Raw genomic sequence first — 23,166 nt, 5'->3', positions numbered from 1 at the left:
AAAAAACAGACTGTTTAATTTAAGAGTTAACAAAATACTTCACATTTTTTTGAAATTTCGGTGCCAAAAGTGTGTTACGGTTGTAATAACTCTGGTAAGCAAATTTTACAGTAATGAGGAAAACATAGCACTTTTCTTCACCATGAGAATGTAGTGTTTAAGGTGCTTAACATAAATGATACTATGCACAACACATATTTTGCCTTACCTCAGAAACTAGATTATGAAATGTATCTGGTGTGGAATCTTTTGGAATCAGTAAGTGTAATCAATATAGCATATGTTAATTAATACCTACCCCATTTTTATGCACTGTTTACCTACAATAATGATTCTCTTTGTGCACAACAACTCCAAAACTTTTTAGTGTGCTATACCAAACTAAATATATCTCAGAAAGACCTTGCTTGGTAAGGTGAACTCATCTAACAGTCAAATCACCAACAATAGTGCCTTACGGAAAGGTTTCCAATTTAATCCATGAAATAGCACTGTCTCTCATGTCTAGGAACTTTGCACCAACATTAGTTCACCTTATTGTCCAAATAATGATTACAAAGGCTTTTTACAACCTCCAGATCTGAACTGTCTGGCATTGGGGAAAACATAGCAGTATGTCAGTGATTTAGACAAGCACGGTTCATTGTACCACTTATGCAACTAATTGTTTGTGTGTCAGCCTTTACTCTAGTTTTAAGAAATAGACTGCATCATCACAGCCACCTCAAAGAATTATTATACATTTGGGTTCGGTGAACAACTGGGTTGCCACATATATCAAATTTTATTCACTGTTAATGCAGGTAATCCAATTGTGAATTTCTTACTCTGTAATAAAATTGACAAGATTAAGTGATGGTGAATGTCAGAATATTTCATATCTGATTTGTTACAGAGAGAATAAATTATGAGGGAATGCTGAAAAGTAATGCCTCCAAATTTTTTATGTGAAAACTCTTAAGTTTTTTAAAAATAAAACATCTTCATTCTCTATGTTTACATATTTATTTCTCAATAGAGCCACCCTGCCAATGGACACATTCCTCCCAACGAGAGACCAGTTTGTTGAAACACTCACTATAAAATGTTTAGCTTTGTTGATAGAGCCACAACCTCATCTCTGCATGCACCGCTTCATTACTATCAAATTGCAGTCCTCAAAGGTGTTCTCTAAGTTTTGGAAACAGATGAAAATCAAAAGGGGTTAAGTTGGGGCTGTATGGAGGATGATCGATGACAGTGAACCCAAGGCATTGGAATTGTTACAGATGTCGCAGCACTCATGTGTGGTCTGGCATTGTCATGATGAAGGAGAGAGTAATCCATGTGTGGATGAATTCTCCGTATTCTAAACTCAATTACAGGATGCTGTATCTCGTGCACCGACACTCACATTACACATCACTAAGTTACACGTTACAATTCGGCACCCTACAGCAGCAAATGGCTACAATGTGTACACATGAAGAATGAAGACACAGAATGTTAATAACATTTGTTTTATTTTTAAAAAGCTAGAGATTTTCGCGTAAATAATTATGATGCATTACTTTTCAGCCCATCCTCATATTATTTTGTCCCTCACATTCAGCTAACCTTATTTGGGCACCTCACACTAAGTCACTTTCATTATTCGCACACGAGAAATTTGTTGGAGCAGCAAAATGCTGTAAACTAAAAGAAACACGGTGTGACTCTTCATCCACATATTTTTATCTAAGATTATTGCAGTTATCACTCCAGGAAAATAGCAAACTGTTCCTTATGCACCACGACATCCAATTTTGTTCCTTGGTTCATCACATTAGGTATATCAAAGTTCTCCTATCAAACAAAGAACTGTCAGGAGAAACCTACAGATACCTCTCATCTTTGAGAAAGCAAGTCCATCCTATCGAACAAAGAACTGTCAGGAGAAACCTACAGATACCTCTCATCTTTGAGAAAGCAAGTCCAAAGATAGTACAAAAGCAACAGATGTATACTGTGAGTTCCCTTGGACATCATAAAGTATGCGTAAATTCATTGACTTAGTTTAGCCAATTTTGTAACATTCATTTTTAATGACCACCATACATAATATGAACCAAATAAAAATAACGAACTGTTAAAGTCCCTGTCCCCACTTTTATGTTACAAAAATTAATGCCAAAGATGATATTCTTAATAACTCTGGGAAGCAAATTTGACAGTAATGAGGAAAACATAGCACTTTTCTTCACCATTTAGATTTCAGTTGATTGGCAGCTCTTCATTTGGCTCTATTACAAACTAACTCCTCCATTTTGGCATACTTATTGGCTCACATTACTTACAGCCTTTTTTACAAACGCCAACTGAGGTGTTCCCTGTGGTTTTCCCCCTTGTATAGCCGATTTTAGAATGTTTACATTGAACTGGTTGTGGTTTATTATGTGCCCCATCCACACGTTGTCTATGTTCAATTGTTTCCCACAGTAGTTTTGCCCCATCACTTCATTTTCCTCATCAATTCTTTGATGGACTATCTGGTTCGTCATTCTATCTGTCCATTTTAGCTTTAACAGAAGTCTCCAACATCATAATTAAAGGCATTTCATTTCCTGTATGTTTCGAATCCACACTTTGCACCCATAGAGAGTTATGCAGATGCATCTTTTAACTTGTTTTTTTTTTCGTCACTTAAATGTTTATATTTTTTTAATGACATTTTCATTTTATTCATAAACACTAGTCATAATGTTTTAATTATGACATCAAATAAATTACATTATAAACTTTTTTCCTTGCAAGTACGTTCCTGGAGGCCTGATACATACTGAAACCCCACACCACAGTACATTCACTAGGGGAACTGAAACAAAACAGCACAACCCACTGATAAAGTGAAGCTTTGTGTAGTAATTCATTTTTGGTAGCAACGGAAATGTTGTAGCTGTGTCAAACCAATCCAGGTGACTTCTTTAACTATCTGGATTGGCTTGACACAGCTGTAATATTTCCACAGCTTCCAAACACTATTATTGCATAGTTCTCCTTTTATCACTTGGCAGCAGTTTGTTTGGCCCTGCTAGTGACATGCAACAGCACCGTTGCATGCAGAATTCAATGTGTACCAGGACTGCAGACATGCCAGCAAACAAACAACAAATTTATTATGAAATTTTTTAAGGTGATAATGTAAACTTTATGAGTATCCCTCACTTACACTCCCTACCTCTTTGTTTTGTATCTTTCATGTCCCTTCCACCTTCAGTTAGCTCATTATATAATATTTGTATGATAAGGTCTGTTTTAGCTAATTTCTTCTAATTTTAATGTTTACTTTTTCTGATTCCTTGGAGCACACTAGTGTCTCTGTCTTTTGTGTTTTAATTTCAACTTTGTATTCCTGTCTGTCATCCACAAACATAAACATTTGTATTCAATTTATTATGATACTCACACCACAGCCTATTAACATAGTGAATTTTCTAAATATATGTTGAACAGAGTGTAGTGGTGCATCGTATGACAATGTACCACAATTCAGTTTTGCCTCTTCCATGGTATATGACAAAGGATGTTCCATAATTTCTCTTTTATACATATTAATGATCTTTTTAACATTAGTAGCAAGTTTAACATGATAAACTACAAACTTTTTGTTTGTAGCACAAGTGCCGCAGGGACCATGCAAAATTTCTGTGATGACAGCTTAAATATTCAAGGAAAAGGGAGAATCAAACTGGTGACTTCCAGTCAAGAGTACTAAACTAAAGGAGTAATGGTATGGAGTAAGGCTTTCAACGGTGAGAAGAGACCCATTTGCGATGTATAGTAACAATGATTTCAAAGTGCAGTTTGGGTTTTGTAAGGAATCTTTTGACTTGCTGCTCGGTATGCTGGAGCCACTACTGTAGCATAATTCTGACAGTAACTGTGCCTTGTCTCCTAGGTTGCAACTTCTTTGTGGACTGTGAATCTTCCACATTGGTACTTTTCATATCGTACCAGGGGACCTCATTAACACCCATCATACTACTGCTGGAAGAGCTTTTGACAGTGTGATAAACAGTTTAATTCCTTAATACCACTGTATGTGTCCATGACACAGAAGCAAGAAAATATATCAAGGAATAAAAGGAAATTCTACTGAATTGACAGATTCCTGAATGTCACAGGGGCCGTAGACAGTGAACATATACCCATACTTTGTCCTTCTGGAGCACAAGCAGAACTATACATAAATTGCAAGAATTTCTTTTCTATCAATACAAAAATCATCTGTGATGCCAATATGAAGATTTTGAATGTAGTAAGCCACTGGTCGGGTTTCATGCATGATGTACGCGTCTGAGACAATAGCAGAGTTGCTGCAGAATTTGAAAATTGGCAATATGATTGGTTGCTCGTTGGAGATAGTGGGTATCTTCTCTCCAAACATCTGTGTTCTGATCCTACACAGAGCCAAATGATGCTACAGTAGAGCTCATTTTTCTTAACATTTAAATTGTCCTTAGCTACCTCCATGTTTCTATTAGCTCGTATCTCAAGCTGTAAAAAAAAATTGTATATGATTCCACTTAAATTAACATGTGTCATCAACAATAATGAATCATGGCAGTTGCAGCTGGCAGCAGTAAGGACTGAACAATAGATTCATCAATTACTAGCCTGTTTCTTTTTCATAATACACCAATCTCATCATTAGTACAATATCATTTAATTTCTTTGAATTTTAATAATAATTTCTAGTATAAATTAGGCTAACACAATATTATTGTCAAAAGGTGATGAATAATGTCTGCCAACAATCAATATAATCCAAGAGGAAAGAAAATGCACATGCCAATAGTGTGTAGAAATGGCTTACTTCTTTGGTAAAAAGGCGTTACTACTTTAGTTACAACTAAAGAAGTGAGAAATTTAGTTCTCCAACATTACTAAAAGAGATTATTATACGCAAAAAGTTTACTAAGGTAGTCCTCGCTAAAGAATTAAGAGTTACTACATGAGTAATTTATACTAGTTTAACACTCACCACCCTAAGACATGTGGACAAATTACATCATTGTCTAATGCCTTTAAGAATTCTAGCCCTTTTTTTGTATTGCTCACCTCTAGCTATTTGTTATTTGTTTAGTTCTTTAATTATTTTTCTGTGCTCATAGTCTACCATGTTATTTTTAGAATTTCTGCTAGTTTTTTCCAGATGACAATATCTAATGCTTTGAAAGGACATATGAAACTTCCATATTTTTTTCTGCCAGCTCTAAAATGTTTTTCAGCTGTTAATGCAAAAGCTTAAGATTGCTTTTATCATGCCTCTGCCTTCTTGGAAGCCAAATTTGTCTTCAGAAAAATAAGCTTCAGTTCTATTCTTCATCCATCTATGCAATTACTCTTGCTAATATTTTTGAATCATGACTTAGAATGCTCAATGTCCAATGAAAATAATAAACAAATCAGACATTTTGTTTCTTGATCTAATGCTAATAACAATTCACATATTATGTTATGAATACCACAAATTTTATTATTTTTCATATTATGTAATGTTTTTCAACTGCTGTTTTTGTAATTTCAGGCCTCATTTCGACTAGTTCAACTTCTTCTGACTTTGCTACGTCCTTCAATTGCACTGGCTCACAATAAAACTCTTCAATGTATGGTTTATGGCTATTAGCTACAACTGGATCAAATTCCTTTCTTTCTTGTGTTTTCCAAAATGATTTCTTAACTGGTTTTGTTCCTTAGGGTGTACAGTTTTCATTGATTTTGTCACAGGTAGTTTGTAACTTTCTTTGGCTTTTTTGTTTCTCTGTTAACTAAACTCCTTAGTCTATTATACTCTGTGCAATTTTCTCCTTTGATTTTCTCATTGTTTTATTACTAATATGATGTGAACATTTACCAAAGGTTTCCTCAGTTCTTTTACTGGGAGACAAATTGTGTGTTTTGCTACATTTACTACTACCTATTTTAGATTTTCCCACGTGTTTGTCTTTAAGTAGCAATTTTTCTGTATTTCAATAGCTTCCTCTGTTACTGTATAGAGCACTTACTTTATAGAGCACCTCACAGTTTGTACTTTGTGTTTACAATTTCTTTTCGTTGCAGTTTGCATTGCATTGCATTGTAACTAAGTTATGGTCACTGCATATATCAGCTCCAGGATATGTTTCAATTTCACTGATTTGGAATCTGAGTTTCTACCCAACCATAATGCAGTTAATATGAAATCATCATGTATCATCTGGTTTCATACATTGCTTCTTGGCTAATTTTGAAATAATGTCTGAGATTGTCAGCTCCTTTTTCAAGCAGAAGTCAGTGTGTCTTTAACCGCTCTGATTTCTACTCCCTAATTCATGGCTCTGTCACTTCAGTTTCTTCTATGTCTCCTACCACAGCACACTAGTCGCCTGGTATAACAATTACAGAACTTCATCTATGTAGGAATTATACTCGGATAACAGCTAAAAAAAGTGGTTCTTTCACTTAAAAGTATCACTATACAGTAACTAGTTTTAGGCACTTCTTCCCACTTACCCATAGTATTACATAACATGAAAGGACAAGAAAAGACTACAGAGACAGCATACAGCAGCACATAAATTAACTGCAGTTACAATAACACCACCATGGTCCTTCATGTTTTAGTAATTTTGACATGACAAGTGCTTGTCACAATGAAATGTCTTCTAACTTTAAATGAATAAAATTGTAGATACTATAAAACGTAATGAAAGGGTAGTAAAAATACATACCGTCAATAGCATGTATAGCAACAGGCACTGGGAACCCTCTCTGCTGTACAGTACCCTTGACAACATGACCATAGGTGCCACTACCCAAGACATCAGTCTTCACTTCCAGAAAGTTGCGTGGTATGTTCCACACCTGTTGTTTCAGCTTTTCATAATGATTTGGTCGTTCCTCCTCCTCTTCTGGCACATAACCATTATGTATGTAGCTGTTGCTTTCCTTTAAACAGAAGTACAATTTTAATTACATATATTTCTTGATGAGAAGTAAAATGAACAGATGAATGCAAATACACACACACACACACACACACACACACACACACACACACACACACACACACTTTTTCTCATTCAAGAACAGCTTCGAGCTCCACCACACTCATCCATTTCTTTTATTAATATTCCACACACTTCCCTATCTACATATTTCTTTAATCTCATCCTCATTAGTCCAGAATCCTACATAAATCAGTGACAAAATACTTACTGGTTCTACAAAAATGACTTGTGGATTCTACTTAATATTGGCTCCTCCGTCATAACAAATGTGTAAAAGACACACTATACTGAACAAGAACGCACAGCACAATAACAAAGGGAAAGCACAAGTATATTAATAGTTTGGCACACAGACTACTCCTCTTATACTGATTTTTACTGTTGCTGTTATCTCCTGTGCAATCAAATTTATATTCAAGTTTGCCAATCTAGACAGCAACAGGTACAACAGCAGATCATTGTCCAGTGCACATGTACAAGCACTAGTGTTTCTGTACGCGTTTGATGCCCACTTATGTTTTGGAAGATTCATTTCTTTCGGAATTTACACAAACAATGGCATAGACATCGACAGGATGAGATGAAAAATAACACTTACCGTCTCAGGAAGCATTTGCCCCATGACTCTTATCCATGAGAAGCAGATATCAAATCTCTACTCATGCCTTTAGATTTAGCTTTTCCACAGTTTCCCATAATTCATTTCAGGCTAATATAAGAATAATAATTTTAATATGACAGAATTGTTGGCCTTCCCCATCTCTGTCAAACTCACTTTTGAATCCTAAAATAGCTTCCTGAACTTGAGATATAGGGCCAGACTGTGCTGAATGCAACTAATCTTAATATGCTTGGTCATTTAACACACCTGAATATAAGAATAAAGGCAGCTGCTTAAGCAGTTCATCAATGGTTACTTTCACAGCACAATTCACTTTGATAATCACTTTTTCCTGCTCATATTCCTTCTGTTTCCTAATATTTCTAACTGCACTGTGTTGCTCCATGCCAAGGACAAAACTGGATGATGATATGCAAATCTGCTTTCACATGGTATTCATAAACCTTGTTGGAATTTAAGTGTTTGGTTACCTGACATGGAGAAACACTCTCAATGCATGGTTTATTTTGTAACCCAGTACTTTCTTCTAGGTCCTTTTGAATGTCAAGCATGGAAAATGTACCTACACCCTTCCTTCCTATTTCAGCACAATAAAACAAAACAGAACACACGGGGAGGACTGCTGGAAAGGATGAGAAAGCTCACTACTGACCCTTTCAAATCGGCGAGATTTTGCTGCAAATGAGTTTCGACAAATACAGCAGGGACTGTGCAGTTATTATTCAGTTTCAGTGCCTATTCCTTTCTTTAGTTCATCACTCAACTTTAATTTAACATGTCTTTATACCAGTCTCCACTTTCTTACGATTTATAAGCTGTCAAAATAGCTGCAATGTTCCAAAATCATAGTCAATGATGGTCACTAAAGAACACCCAGAGCTCCTGGTAACTTCAACACTTGAAAATGTACACAATATTTTCATGAAAAATTATAACTGTGTTTCTGCAAATGAACTTTTACTCAATTTAGATAAGATACAATATATGACATTCAGTACTGCACATGGCCTGACCATACTATGACAAATAATGCATTAAGGTAAATCAATAGATGACACAGAATATTCTAAATTTTCTGGAAATCATATGTTAAAGATATTTTTAAACATCTAAGCTCTACAGCTTCCACCTTATAGATAACTATGGTCAGGAAAATTATGTGAAAATGAAAACAGGAAAAGTAAAATTAATGGTTTTTAGTCAAAGCAGTGATTTTATGAGATACTGCAAAATTTGTAGTTTTGCTGCATACAAATGTTATAAATCTGAGGATTGGAGTTTACTAATATTCGTAGCTGATAGTTACTGAACATTAAAACTGTATTATGACTTCTAATCTCCTCAAGGACACTTTTGTGGTGTGTATACAGTGTAACCTTGATTTTACATTATCTGATTTTATGTTTTTCACACTTCCATGCCATAAATTTGTAACCCCTGTGAAAAACCCATAATATCAATGCTATAAATTCCATGATTTTTCATTTCTTCCTAGCAAGGTTTACCTCGATTCTACATTCTTACTCGATGTCTCACTTGACTTCCTCCCATTTTCGTCCTATTGACATTTGATGTGACTAAATGAGTTACAAGTTGCACAAAACACAGACGGTTCATACTGCGGGTGGTGGTGGAGTCAAGGGAATATTTTTGGCCATTGCATAGAGGGGAGATGTGACAGAGGAAATGCTGACATAATCCACGATTCATGTTGCCAACCCAACTTGCATTGTTCAGCTTCATTGCGCAATTATGTACAACTACTGCTAGGTTGTGGCAGAAATGCAAAAACACGACAATCAATGCAAAGTGTTCTGGGCCAAGCTATTACGTGACGAAGGGGGACAATCACCAGCTTTCCTTTTGCAACTTATAACTCAGTCTCGTCTTTTTGCATGTTATTTCCGATGTACTATATTTAGCAACAATATCAATTGGCAACCTTTTAAATTCAAATGCTGACTTTCACAGAATATGCTCAGACAGAATCAAGGAAACATCAGCCATTTCTGGCTAGTGAGCTTTTATTGGCTGGTGACTTGTTCGTCACTCAACGCCAGCGCAGCCACCAAACCACACTGACACACTTTGATAGCTCACTAGATTTATAGACCTTAGCCTACAAAACATCCAAAATTCCTAAAGTACTGGATTATAAATTATAAACAGGCAAGGAAGCTATAAATCATTCTCTTCCTAGGTAGCAATTTTACTGACAATCGACATCAACTGACATGATCAAATCGCAAATCCATAAACAAACAAGAAAGAAATTTCAAAATTTTATGTCATGTACATCTACATCCATACTCCGCAAGCCACCTGACCGTGTGTGGCGGAGTGTACCCTGAGTACCTCTATCGGTTCTCCCTTCTATTCCAGTCTCGTATTATTTGTGGAAAGAAGGATTGTCGGTATGCTTCTGGGTGGGCTCTAATCTCTCTGATTTTATCCTCATGGTCTCTTCGTGAGATATAAGTAGGAGGGAGCAATATACTGCTAGACTCTTCGGTGAAGGTATGTTCTCGAAACTTTAACAAAAGCCCGTACCGAGCTACTGAGCGTCTCTCCTGCGGAGTCTTCCACTGGAGTTTATCTATCATCTGCATAACGCTTTCGCAGTTACTAATTGATCCTGTAACGAAGCGCACTGCTCTCCGCTGGATCTTCTCTCTCTCTTCTATCAACCCTATCTGGTACGGATCCCAAACTGCTGAGGAGTATTCAAGCAGTGGGCGAACAAGCGTACTGTAACCTACTTCCTTTGTTTTCGGATTGCATTTCCTTAGGATTCTTCCAATGAATCTCAGTCTGGCATCTGCTTTACCGACGACCAACTTTATATGATCATTCCATTTCAAATCACTCCTAATGCGTACTCCCAGATAATTTATGGAATTACCTGCTTCCAGTTGCTGACCTGCTATTTTGTAGCTAAATGATAAGGGATCTATCTTTCTATGTCTTCGCAGCACATTACACTTGTCTACATTGAGATTCAATTGCCATTCCCTGCACCATGCGTCAATTCGCTGCAGATACTCCTGCATTTCAGTACAATTTTCCATTGTTACAACCTCTCGATACACCACAGCATCATCTGCAAAAAGCCTCAGTGAACTTCCGATGTCATCCACCAGGTCATTTATGTATATTGTGAATAGCAACGGTCCTATGACACTCCCCTGCAGCACACCTGAAATCACTCTTACATCGGAAGACTTCTCTCCATTGAGAATGACATGCTGCGTTCTGTTATCTAGGAACTCCTCAATCCAATCACACAATTGGTCTGATAGTCCATATGCTCTTACTTTGTTCATTAAACGACTGTTCGACGTCCCTTCTTGAAAACAGGAATGACCTGTGCCCTTTTCCAATCCTTCGGATCGCTACGCTCTTCTAGAGACCTACGGTACACCGCTGCAAGAAGGGGGGGCAAGTTCCTTCGCGTACTCTGTGCAAAATCGAACAGGTATCACATCAGGTCCAGCGGCCTTTCCTCTTTTGAGCGATTTTAATTGTTTCTCTATCCCTCTGTCATCTATTTCGATATTTACCATTTTGTCATCTGTGCGACAATCTAGAGAAGGAACTACAGTGCGGTCTTCCTCTGTGAAACAGCTTTGGATAAAGACATTTAGTATTTCGGCCTTTAGTTTGTCATGCTCTGTTTCAGTACCATTTCGGTCACAGTGTGTCGGGACACTTTGTTTTGATCCACCTACAGCTTTCACATAAGACCAAAACTTCTTAGGATTTTCTGCCAAGTCAGTACATAGAACTTTACTTTCGAATTCATTGAACGGCTCTCACATAGCCCTCCTCACACTACATTTCGCTTTGCGTAATTTTTGTTTGTCTGCAAGGCTTTGGCTATGTTTATGTTTGCTGTGAAGTCCCCTTTGCTTCCGCAGCAGTTTTCTAACTCGGTTGTTGTACCACGGTGGCTCTTTTCCATCTCTTACGATCTTGCTTGGCACATACTCATCTAACACATATTGTACGATGGTTTTGAACTTTGTCCACTGATCCTCAACACTATCCGTACTTGAGACAAAACTTTTGTGTTGAGCCGTCAGGTACTCTCTAATCTGCTTTTTGTCACTTTTGCTAAACAGAAAAATCTTCCTACCTTTTTTAATATTTCTATTTACGGCTGAAATCATCGATGCAATAACCGCTTTATGGTCGCTGATTCCCTGTTCTGCATTAACTGTTTCAAATAGTTCGGGTGTGTTTGTCACCAGAAGGTCTAATATGTTATCACCACGAGTCGGTTCCCTGTTTAACTGCTCAAGGTAGTTTTCAGATAAAGCACTTAAAAAAATTTCACTGGAGTCTTTTTCCCTGCTGCCCGTTATGAACGTTTGAGTCTAGCAGTCTATATCCGGCAAATTAAAATCTCCACCCAGAACTATAACATGGTGGGGAAATCTACTCGAAATATTTTCCAAATTATCCTTCAGGTGCTCAGCCACAACAGCTGCTGAGCCAGGGGGCCTATAGAGACATTCGATTACCATGTGTGAGCCTGCTTTAACCGTGACCTTCACCCAAATCATTTCACATTTCGGATCTCCATCAATTTCCTTCGATACTATTGCACTTCTTATCCCTATAAACACGCATCCCCCTTCACTGTCCAGCCTGTCTCTGCAGTATACATTCCAGTCTGAGTTTAGGATTTCATTACTGTTAACGTCTGGTTTCAGCCAACTTTCTGTCCCTAGTACTATATGGGCGTTGTGACCGTTTATTAATGAGAGAAGTTCTGGGACCTTTCTATAGAAGCTCCTGCAGTTTACTATTAGCACATTAATATTGTTATTCCATGTTGCATTTTTCCTACTCCTACCTTGCTGCATCTCAGGAGGTGTCTTGTCGGGCCTAGGGAGGGAATTCCCTAACCTAAAAACCTCCCATGTGCACTCCACACGTACTCCGCTACCCTTATAGCCGCTTCCGGCGTGTAGTGCATGCCTGACCTATTCAGGGGGACCCTACATTTCTCCACCCGATAGCGAAGGTCGAGAAATTTGCACCCCAGATCTCCGCAGAATCGTCTGAGCCTCTGGTTTAAACCTTCCACTCGGCTCCAAACCAGAGGACCGCGATCGGTTCTGGGAACGATACTACAAATAGTTAGCTCTGATTCCACCCTGCGAGCGAGGCTTTCTGCCTTCACCAATTCCGCCAACCATCTGTACAAACTGAGGATGACCTCTGAACGCAGACAGCAGGAGTCATTGGTGCCGACATGAGCAACAATTTGCAGTCGGGTGCACCCAGTGCTTTCTAGCGCCGCCGGTAGGGCCTCCTCCACATCTCAGATGAGACCCCCCGGCAAGCAGACAGAGTGAAAACTGGCCTTCTTCCCCGACCTTTCCGCTATTTCCCTAAGGGGCTCCATCACCCGCCTAACGTTGGAGCTCCCAATAACTAATAAACCCCTTCCCCCGTGTGCCTGCTCGGACCTTGCTGAAGGAGCAGCCACATGTCCACTCACAGGCAGAGTGGGCGATGCCATACGGACAGCCTCCACATTTACCCTCCGCCTCGTGCGCCGCGAATGCCGCTGAACCCGCCACTCCCCTTGGGGAGAGGGTGGCCCAGCCGCGCCCGGTACCCGCGAAGATGTCTCGACAGCAGAGATAGTGGGTGAAGCATGTAACATCTGGGGTGTACCTTGCAACGCACCAGACTCCCCACTGCCGCTACACTCCGAGGCAGCAGCCTGAAGACGGCTGACCGTGGCCATCAACACGCTCAGCTGTTCGCGAAGAGTGGCCAGCTCCTCCTGCGTTCGTACACAGCAGTCACACATCCTATCCATCCTAAGGAATCAATTTACTGAAGAGACTTAATCAACTTTTAACTAGACTGCTGATTCACTAAAGGTGGATGATTATTGACTAAACTGTGATTGCTAGCCACTTCTTGTAGAAAACAATGAAAATAGCACTACCTGTCTCTGGACTGTATTGAAAACAAACACTAGCGCTACTGGCACTATGGCTGACTAAAGGGACTCTCTCTGACTGTATTCAAAACAAACACGAAATCTATGGAACACTATTAATAGCACTCGACAATTAAAGCTTCCTAAAAGCAAAAACACGCGGAAGAAGAAGTGACAAGTAAGAAAAATACAGTTAATACTTATACTGTAGGGTATATAACTGAAAAGACTATCACTCTTGCGGTTATGTACAAGGTAATTGTGCTATTTCCCAACATGCTAATACCACAAATCATGCCTTAATACACACAGTTTTGAGGGTTCTTTCATTTTTTGTTCACCTCAAGAATAGCAAAAATTTATAGCCTAGAAGGTGAAATAAACTGAAATGTAATATCTCTGATGTTTGTTTTCCACCTTCAGCCAACAGCTGTATAGCATGGTGACGTCACACTAATACAGCCACTTCTACCATATGAAGTGATAAACAGCAAGCTTACCTGGTGGCTTGTTTCAAATTAAGGCTGATGTGATTGGTGTATAGCAAGTGGAGTGACTGCAACGTCCACTCAGGTTTAATTTATGTAGTTATACCTCGTGTGCACTTCACTACCATGCTCGGAGCCTGTTGACATAATCCAGAACATATCATGCCTCTACCAACTGCAGCAAACGTAGGCTACTCCATTTGCTATGTGCAGCACCACAATTAACAGGACACATTCAGTGAACAGTTATCTAACTGCCTGTTTGTCTTTGTTGCAGCCCTCAATGGCATTTAATGTGTTGTGATGACAGACAGATTGTTATAAATATAATGGACTGGTGGAACAGCGAAACATGGAAATCACAGCAGGCTTAACTTTATTTCATATTCGCTGGTATAAACAAGTACGTCATGTGAAGGAAAACTAGTCAATATATACACATACTTTCACAAAACCTACTGTGTTTACATTATAGTGAGCAATGAGTTCAAAGTGTGTATGGCATACATTGGCAATACCGCAGAACGCTTCACTTCAACCAATCACTCAGCACAATAAACAAACAAAAACTTACAAGCAATACACAAGAGCTTGCTGCACTTGCATCACTGCTGCGGAGCCATACGCTAAAGAAGGAAACGCACACCCCCACATTTTACACTCAGACGCCTTTCACAGTTTCCAGTTTAATTCAACACGTTCATCGATTTTTGCTTTTTCCTGGGTGTGCACAAATGAAGGATCTCTCAAAAACGTGTTTTGATGTATAATTTGTGGCCATAGCATGTTGGAAAATAGCTCCATTATCTTGTACCCAGATACGAATCTCAATTTTTTTGACAAGTTTTTACTTGCTGTTACACATCTGTGATTTTTTAAGAACTGATTAAATTCATTACCAACTACTATTGTACAAACATTGTATTATATGTTTCATTCCTTCACTTATACAGACTTAAGGTATTGGACAGGATTATGATTAAAAATCATGTATGCCAATTACATATTCTTTTGCTCATATTTTGAAGGTTTCAACGTTTTCCTTGATTCTGCTTTTTCCTAAATTTTCCTTTGAGTCTGGACCACATGGAAAGTTAAGATATTTTCACTGTTATCTTAAACTGGCAGCTCATTTCCCACACGACAAATATTGACGTGACAACTAAAATAGCACAGAAATTAGCAAAAATAAAATGTAATTTGGGCAAAGTAAACAACACCAAATTTGTCAAAAAAATATAATGAAATTGGTCAAAACTATCAGTGAATTTCACAAAAAATAACATCAAATTTGACAAAACAAAACCAGTAAAACTGGCAAAAAAAATTAAGACCGGATTTGGCTAGAAGAACAAGACCAAATTTGGCAACAATAATTTCACCAAATCTGGCAAGAAACAACATAAAAGTTGCCAAAAAAGAACACCAATTATGGCTAAAAAAACAACAACGGAATACTGATATTTAATAACACCAAATTTGGCACAAAAAATTACACTGTATTTGGCAAAAACAAGATCGACTTTGGCAGAAAATGATATCAGATGTGGCAGAAAATTACACAAAAATTGGCAAACAGTACATCGAATTTGGAAAAAAATTACACATTTGGCAAAAAATTCATTGAATTTGGCAAATAAATAATAATGAATTTGGCAATAGTATTAACTACTTGAAAAAATAAGAAATGGGGCAAAAATAACACCAATTATGGAATAAAACAAGACTGAATGTGGCAAAAATATAACACAGAGTTTGGCCATAAAATAAAATGCTTTTTTCTTGTCCCCACAAACAATATCAGATTTCGGAGAAAAAAATATCAAAAAATTGACTTAAATTTCCTATTTTAATTTATGAATGTTCTATGGCATCATATTATTCAGTAACCTGTCACCGAAGAAAGTGTTTGTTGCACAGGAGCTTGTAATAAGGTTAAAATGTGATGATGACTCTATAACATCTTGTAGACAGTTTTTAAATAGTTGGGCATACAAATAACAGCCTTACAGCATAGTTACTGTCCTATGAAGTGTGGCGTCAATAATCAATCGCAGTTTAAAAACAGTAGTGATATTCATAAATATAATACTGCATGGAGTGAGGTATTCAGCCATGAAAAACTCTTGACGGTCTACCAGTAGAGTAAAAGATGTAATAAATAATAAAATTACATTAAAATACAAATTGAAATCATACCAGCGAGACAACTCTTATTAGGTAAAAGAATTTCTAATGTGTAGCAGTATGGTGTGTGTGTGTGTGTGTGTGTGTGTGTGTGGTTTTCAAGACAAACTGAAACTAGTTAAGTGTAAATCTCTTAGGCAAGGAAAAAGCCTCAAGAAATCATGTAAACAGTTAGCATGCTGCCATATTTGTCACTGTAAGTGACTTGATCTACATCAAAGCAAGAAATAACAAATGTGTTGAACAGAACAAGGTATTCAGTTGCACTGATGTATGGTTTTCTGAGGATTTATGTACAACATAAAAATTACAGCCACACGGACAACTGCTTCAGTATTGAAAAGCCATGTCCAGCTTGTCTCAATGACACCACAAATCCGTAGTCTGAAAGCCACTGGACAGTGTGTGGTGGATAGTAGATTATATAGGAATTATTCAAAATAAATGATGACAGCCAAAACAGTTGCAGGATAAAGATTTATTAAAATTCTCAATCAAGGTTTCGGTATATATAAATATACCTTCATCAGCAGTAAAATAACTAAAAGTACATCCTGTGATGGAGATTAATAAAACATCTACATCTACATCTACGTGATTACTCTGCAATTCACATTTAAGTGCTTGGCAGAGGGTTCATCGAATCACAACCAGACTATCTCTCTACCATTCAACTCCCAAACAGCGCGCATGAAAAACGAACACCTAAACCTTTCTGTTCGAGCTCTGATTTCTCTTATTTTATTTTGATGATCATTCCTACCTATGTAGGTTGGGCTCAACTAAATATTTTCGCATTTGGAAGAGAAAGTTGGTGACTGAAATTTCTTAAATAGAGCTTGCCGTGACGAAACACGTCTTTGCTTTAATGACTTCCATTCCAACTCGTGTATCATATCTGCCACACTCTCTCCCCTATTACAGAATAATACAAAACGCACTGCCCTTTTTTGCACACTTTCGGTGTCCTCCGTCAATCCCACCTGGTAAGGATCCCACAGTGCGCAACAATATTCTAACAGAGGACAAACGAGTGTAGTGTAAGCTGTCTCTTTAGTGGACTTGTTGCGTCTTCTAAGTGTCCTGCCAATGAAACGCAACATTTGGCACGCCTTCCCCACAATATTACCTATGTGGTCTTTCCAACTGAAATGGTTAGTAATTTTAACACCCAGGTACTTAGTTGAATTGACAGCCTTGAGAATTGTACTATTTATCGAGTAATCGAATTCCAATGGATTTCTTTTGGAACTCATGTGGATCACCTCACACTTTTCGTTATTTAGTGTCAACTGCCACCCGCCATATCATACAGCAATCTTTCCTAAATCACACTGCAAGTGATACTGGTCTTCGGATGACCTTCCTAGACGGTAAATTACAGCATCATCTGTGAACAACCTAAGAGAACTGCTCAGATTGTCATCCAGGTCATTTATATAGATCAGGAACAGCAGAGGTCCTAGGACACTTCCCTGGGGAACACCTAATATCACTTCAGTTTTACTTGATGACTTGCTGTCTATTACTACGAACTGCGACCTTCCTGACAGGAAATCATGAATCTAGTCACACACCTAAGACGATACCCCATAGGCCCGCACCTTGATTAGAAGTTGCTTGTGAGGAACGGTGTCAAAAGCTTTCCGGAAATCTAGAAATACGGAATTAACTTGAGATCCCCTGTCGATAGCGGCCACTACTTCGTGCGAATAAAGGGCTAGCTGCATTGCACAAGAACAATATTTTCTGAAACCATGCGGATTGCGTATCAATAAAACGTTCCCTTCGAGGTGATTCATAATGTGTGAATACAGTATATGCTCCAAAACCCTACTGCAAACTGACGTCAATGATATAGGTCTGTAGTTCGATGAATTTTCCAATCCAAACAATAATGCCAAAGGCGTCGTAAGTAGTTAAGACATCATCTCCATTTATACAACATGACTGTCGACACAGGGTCGATGGCTGCAGTGTTGTGCTCTCATTGTCACGCTGGTAATGCACAGTGTGAAAATGGCTGAGGCTGCTTTCTGCTCCTTAGTGAAACATGCATGTGGAACACGGATAAAAAGTGCTGAAAAGTCAGCTGTTCTTAATGTTTTTCATAAATTTTCAGAGATAACTGGCTTTTAAGTTTTGTATATAATGCAATTGACAAACAAATCCACACCATACGTGTAGCGCAGTCGGGAGTGTAATGGAATGTTAACGAAATGCAGTTAATCGTGTATTGGTTCAAATCTCCCCAGAATGACTTTTTCTCGTTGTCTGAAATACCTACATCTCGTAACTATAAAACTCATCATTTTTTTAATGAATAATGCACGTCTTCTTGTTTCTAATTACATACTGCACGCAAAATTCCTATTTCCATTTCAACCACAAATCCTTAATTATCGATGTTTTATGAAAGACTGTTCATAAAAGTTGTTTAAATTAAGAAAACATAATTTAACTTTTAAGGCAAAAATTAAAAACCAATTCCTCTTTATTTGGACATGTCCATTGTTTTATACCACACAGGTACAGAAGTATCGTAGAAACATGAAAAACAATCATTTTCACAGCATCGAGCACATCATACAAATGCTGCATTTTTACATTTGCCACTGCACCATTACAACAACATGAACCCAACAGAACTGATCTGGAGACATGGTGCGAGATTTGGCCCGAGAAGTAACAAGACTGTTAAGCTGCCAGATGTACTGGAACTAATACACGCAGCTTTTTCACATGTCTCTGCCGAAAGCTGGTGGGATATAGGACGGCTCATCATAAAAGAAGAGAAAATGCTGCACCTGGTTGGCTTTGTGGATTCTATAGTTGATAGGCTTCTTATCAACATAGGCGGCGACACTTTCAGAAGTGAAATGTATTTCTCGGATTCGGACAAGGAAGGAGCTAAGAGACTACCACACAACTGACTGTAAAGTAATGCCTTCAGTGGCTTCAATATTTAACTATACAGCGAAATCCTTCAATACTGTCTTACATCACACACAACGCGTGCAGAAAAATTATCGTGTGGTTATGTCAGGAATTTCATCATTCTTGTTTTTAATTACAACAGTACATTAGCTAAAAACGATAACATGTTGTGGTTTCCGTCTAGTCATCCAAGGAGCGTATTGTGGGCGATTTGCAGTGTATTATTTCATTCTGCAAAAAAATTAAATGACACTCGAGGTTGTACTGCTCCTCTGCTCATCTCTTTTTACGTGTGAACTGCAACTGGCCACATCACTGCAGGCTAGCTGTACCAGCTGACCGGCCAGAGCTGTCCAAGTTAAATGCGTTGGTAAAGCTGTTGTCCCATATTATCGTTAAGTCGATGTGGACACAACGCACAGCACAGAACATACCCTTATTATTATACTTGACAGTACTCGAGACAGCTTGGCTGTAGTCCCACGTGAAACGGAAATCAAATGAGGTTCCAGCAAACGTGGAAGAAAACACAGTGCAATGTTTACATCAGATTTATACTTAGACTGAATGCATTATAGTACATTATTTCTCGTAATGAACATCCACAATTATCAATGGTCAGTTGTTCTCATGGATTATCCCAACAGCTGCAGAAATTTCCAAAACTGTCATATTGGATAAGAATAGAAATGATCCTGAACAACAAATATGACACTTGTCTTTCATGGTTCAAGTTCACTTTCAATAGCTTGTCATCGCGAACAATTACATATTCAGTCTTACAAAAACATTTATTCTCTGCAATGTGCCTTGACACTTGTCACAATTAAATAGCATTTTAGGCCTTCTTCGGTAAACTAGTCAACAACAATTGAGTATCTAAAGTTCAGAAAAGGGTTAAGTGTTGGTTTGGGACACTTCTCTGTTTTCAGTCATATGGTGGCTACATGTTACATCACATAATAAATAGAATAGTTTTTGTTGTAGAACACACAGAAATGGTGTGGAGTGGAGTTCTGGATGCAGCAGCCCAGGGATGTGGAGTCAACAAAGCACATTCAAGGGGAATGTGAGTGAACTGTGCTATGTATATTGTCAAATACGTCTCGTCTTCATAAGATCAAGATGGTGATGCACTGGATTTCCTACAACTTGTTGAAGTTCGGCAGCAAATAAGATACTGGGTAGATTCTATATATAGAGTGTTTCACATAAAACCCAAGTGTAATGCCCAGTGTTGTGCAGGACCCAATACAGGGAAGGCAGGCTCTGATCACTGCATATGTTGAAGCCTGTCCCTCAAACTTTGGTTGGACTCTGTCAGGTGGTGCAATGATTGTAGGCAAACTAGGTGAGTTTGCAATACCTTGGTAAGGTGTCCACAATAATCAGCATGTCAGCAGCATCTGCTCACAAACTCGAGCTGGAGCTTTGTGAAGTAACTTTAGTGCACCGAGCAAGGTGGCATAGTCATTAGCACACTGGACTCGCATTTGGGAGGACAATGGGTCAATCTCATGTCCGCCCATCCTGATTTAGGTTTTCTGTGATTTCCCTAAATCACTTCAGGCACCTTTGAAAGAGTGTAGCCAACTACCTCACTGTTTGGTCCCCTCACCCAAATCAACCAACCAACTTTAGTGCACTAACTGACCGATTGAGGAACAGTTGCTTGAAGTCAATACTGCAACCGACTATAGCAGTCCTCCTTTGATGAAGAATATGATCCTGAAGTGCTTCTTTCTGGAGAAGCACAGCTGCATTTATCGGGATGTGTAAAAGTGCAGAACAACTGACAGCTATACAGTCTTTCATGATGGAATCCCCAGATAAAAAGATCTTGGTTTCCTCGCCTTGTAAAATTCAGATAAAATTCTGAGCTTTCAAAGATTGCATGTGCCGTCATTGTCATGGGCTAAGTCCAACCGTCATAAAACTAGCGAGGCTGCGATTTCTACGCCCAAATGACAACATCCAATTGGCTGGACTATATCATAGTGATATTAAGGAAACTGCCTGTACTGAGGTTGTGCACTATCTCTGTAGGTTACAACTGCGCTCACTATCCAGTGCCACTCGCAGTGGCATAGCTCACACTAGGTTTATTGAATGCAAGCTTCTGTGCATTGGTAAGTGCACAGCTGGTGTCTATACTACACCTGTCTTCACATAGTATAACATCAATTACTTCCTTGATCACAGAGTCCCAATAGTTCAATGTGTGAAGAATTCCCATTTCTTAAGAAAACTCGTGTAGGTATTTAGCACACTGTGTTCCACCACTGCAAATTTTTTGAGATTCCTGTATTTACAGCGACACTAATTCTCAACACAGTAATAGACAACAATCTGTATAAATTGGTCCACAGAATTTCAGCCACACTCGCAAGGAATAGTATAAATTCCTGGTACTCTCAGACAGAGACTATCTGTAACTGGTCACAATCTCTCTTTACTTTTCCTGGGGATCAGAAGACTGGTTCAGTTCCTTACCTATTTAGGACTCTACCAATCTTAATAGTTGTTGCATTGCAGAATGGAAGCCGCACTATGTGTAGGTCCCCCTGGCTCATCCTACCGGTGTTTTGTCTCAGTTTCCTCAACAGTGTTTATGTAATTTCATGGACAGAATACTCGTTCTGAGCCGATGTAGTCCTTGTCCAAAATAGTCTTGGCTCTGTGTATTAATGTGTTCAGCATAGCTCTCTTCTGAGATTGATGGTAGAAGTTATGCCCATTGAGCTTATGTTCGTTCAAATGACACATCTAAGAAAGGCAACTTCCCATCCTTCTGCACCTCCACTGTAACCCTAATGTTTGGATGTATACCAGTCATGTGGTTGATAAACTGCTGCAGTGACTCACTGCCATGCAGCTAGATTAAAACTGTATCATCAGTGCACGTGAAGAAATATGAGGAATCCTGCATGAAAAAAATAGCTCTGACTGGTGACAGTCGCAAATTCATGGCTGTTGCAACTGTCATTTCATAATCATTTCTGCAGCACAAAATATCAGTGGTCATCAAGGTGTGTCAAAACAATTTCAAAATTTCTGGGGAAAAATGAGTGGCCAATAGTTTTAATGTGTCTTCCACTGGTAGCTTCATAGAAAGAGAGACCACACTGAGGAGGCAGACCACAACTTCATTTGGGACTATCCTCATCTGCTTTATGATATTTTAAAAAAAAACATTTGTGAGGTTTTAATATGATGTCCTATGATGTCCACAGCGACTGACTATAGGTACTAATAATTTAGTTAACTACTCTGCCAGTATGTGTGTAGGAGACACACAAATGGGCTCAGTGGTACATCATCTATATGTATTTTAGGCAGACCACATAACCTGTACGACCTAGGTACTGTGAACTTACGCTTTTTTTCAAGTTCATCAGAGGCCACAGTTCTTTAATAGATCCCATGCCAGTGTGGTATCCCGTTTGAGAATCTGGTATGTCCTATCTTCCAGTAACAGATATCCACTTTCTTATAATAATCTGTAGCATTGAGGATAGCCATATATTAACCACTTACGTGTGTGTGTGTGGGGGGGGGGATTGGCATGAGGACACATGTATGTGCATGTGAATGCACATAATTGTACTCTAGCTCCTAAAAGAATGCATTTGGAAGATATTGTAGTTTTCAGTCTTGTTTACGTGTCTGGTGACAACTCAACACCTTTATTATTCAGTAAGTTGTCACCTTTACTTCTAAAAGTAAGTTATGTGCACTCAATAAGCACATGTCCATAACACTGTTTTCCTCGGAGAAGCTACCGCGTCTGTATTGTGCTCAGTACTACACCAGGGAACAGGAATAGTGGTGTCTGGGATCAGAATTGGAATGTCAGTTTCCTCCCTTCTGTTTTCCCTTCTTCTGCAACACAATGAGAAATCTTTCACTCAGTCTAGAAAGGTCCAAGACTCTTAAGCATACACTATTGTCATAAGAGTC

General features: G+C 38.5%; 1 protein-coding gene across 1 annotated transcript in view; it reads right to left on the bottom strand.

The window, feature by feature from the left end:
- The window catches only part of LOC126297546 (putative inactive tyrosine-protein kinase Wsck), a 139,883-nt gene that overhangs the window by 40,535 nt on the left and 76,182 nt on the right, over positions 1–23,166 (bottom strand). The window contains exon 7 of the mRNA XM_049988467.1: positions 6,732–6,948. Coding sequence (XP_049844424.1) covers positions 6,732–6,948 — 217 coding nt within the window. The remainder of the gene's footprint in view (positions 1–6,731; positions 6,949–23,166) is intronic.

This window comes from Schistocerca gregaria, chromosome X (genome assembly GCF_023897955.1).
Source record: "Schistocerca gregaria isolate iqSchGreg1 chromosome X, iqSchGreg1.2, whole genome shotgun sequence".
Lineage (NCBI taxonomy): Eukaryota > Metazoa > Arthropoda > Insecta > Orthoptera > Acrididae > Schistocerca > Schistocerca gregaria.
This window is presented reverse-complemented; position numbering and strand designations above follow the sequence as displayed.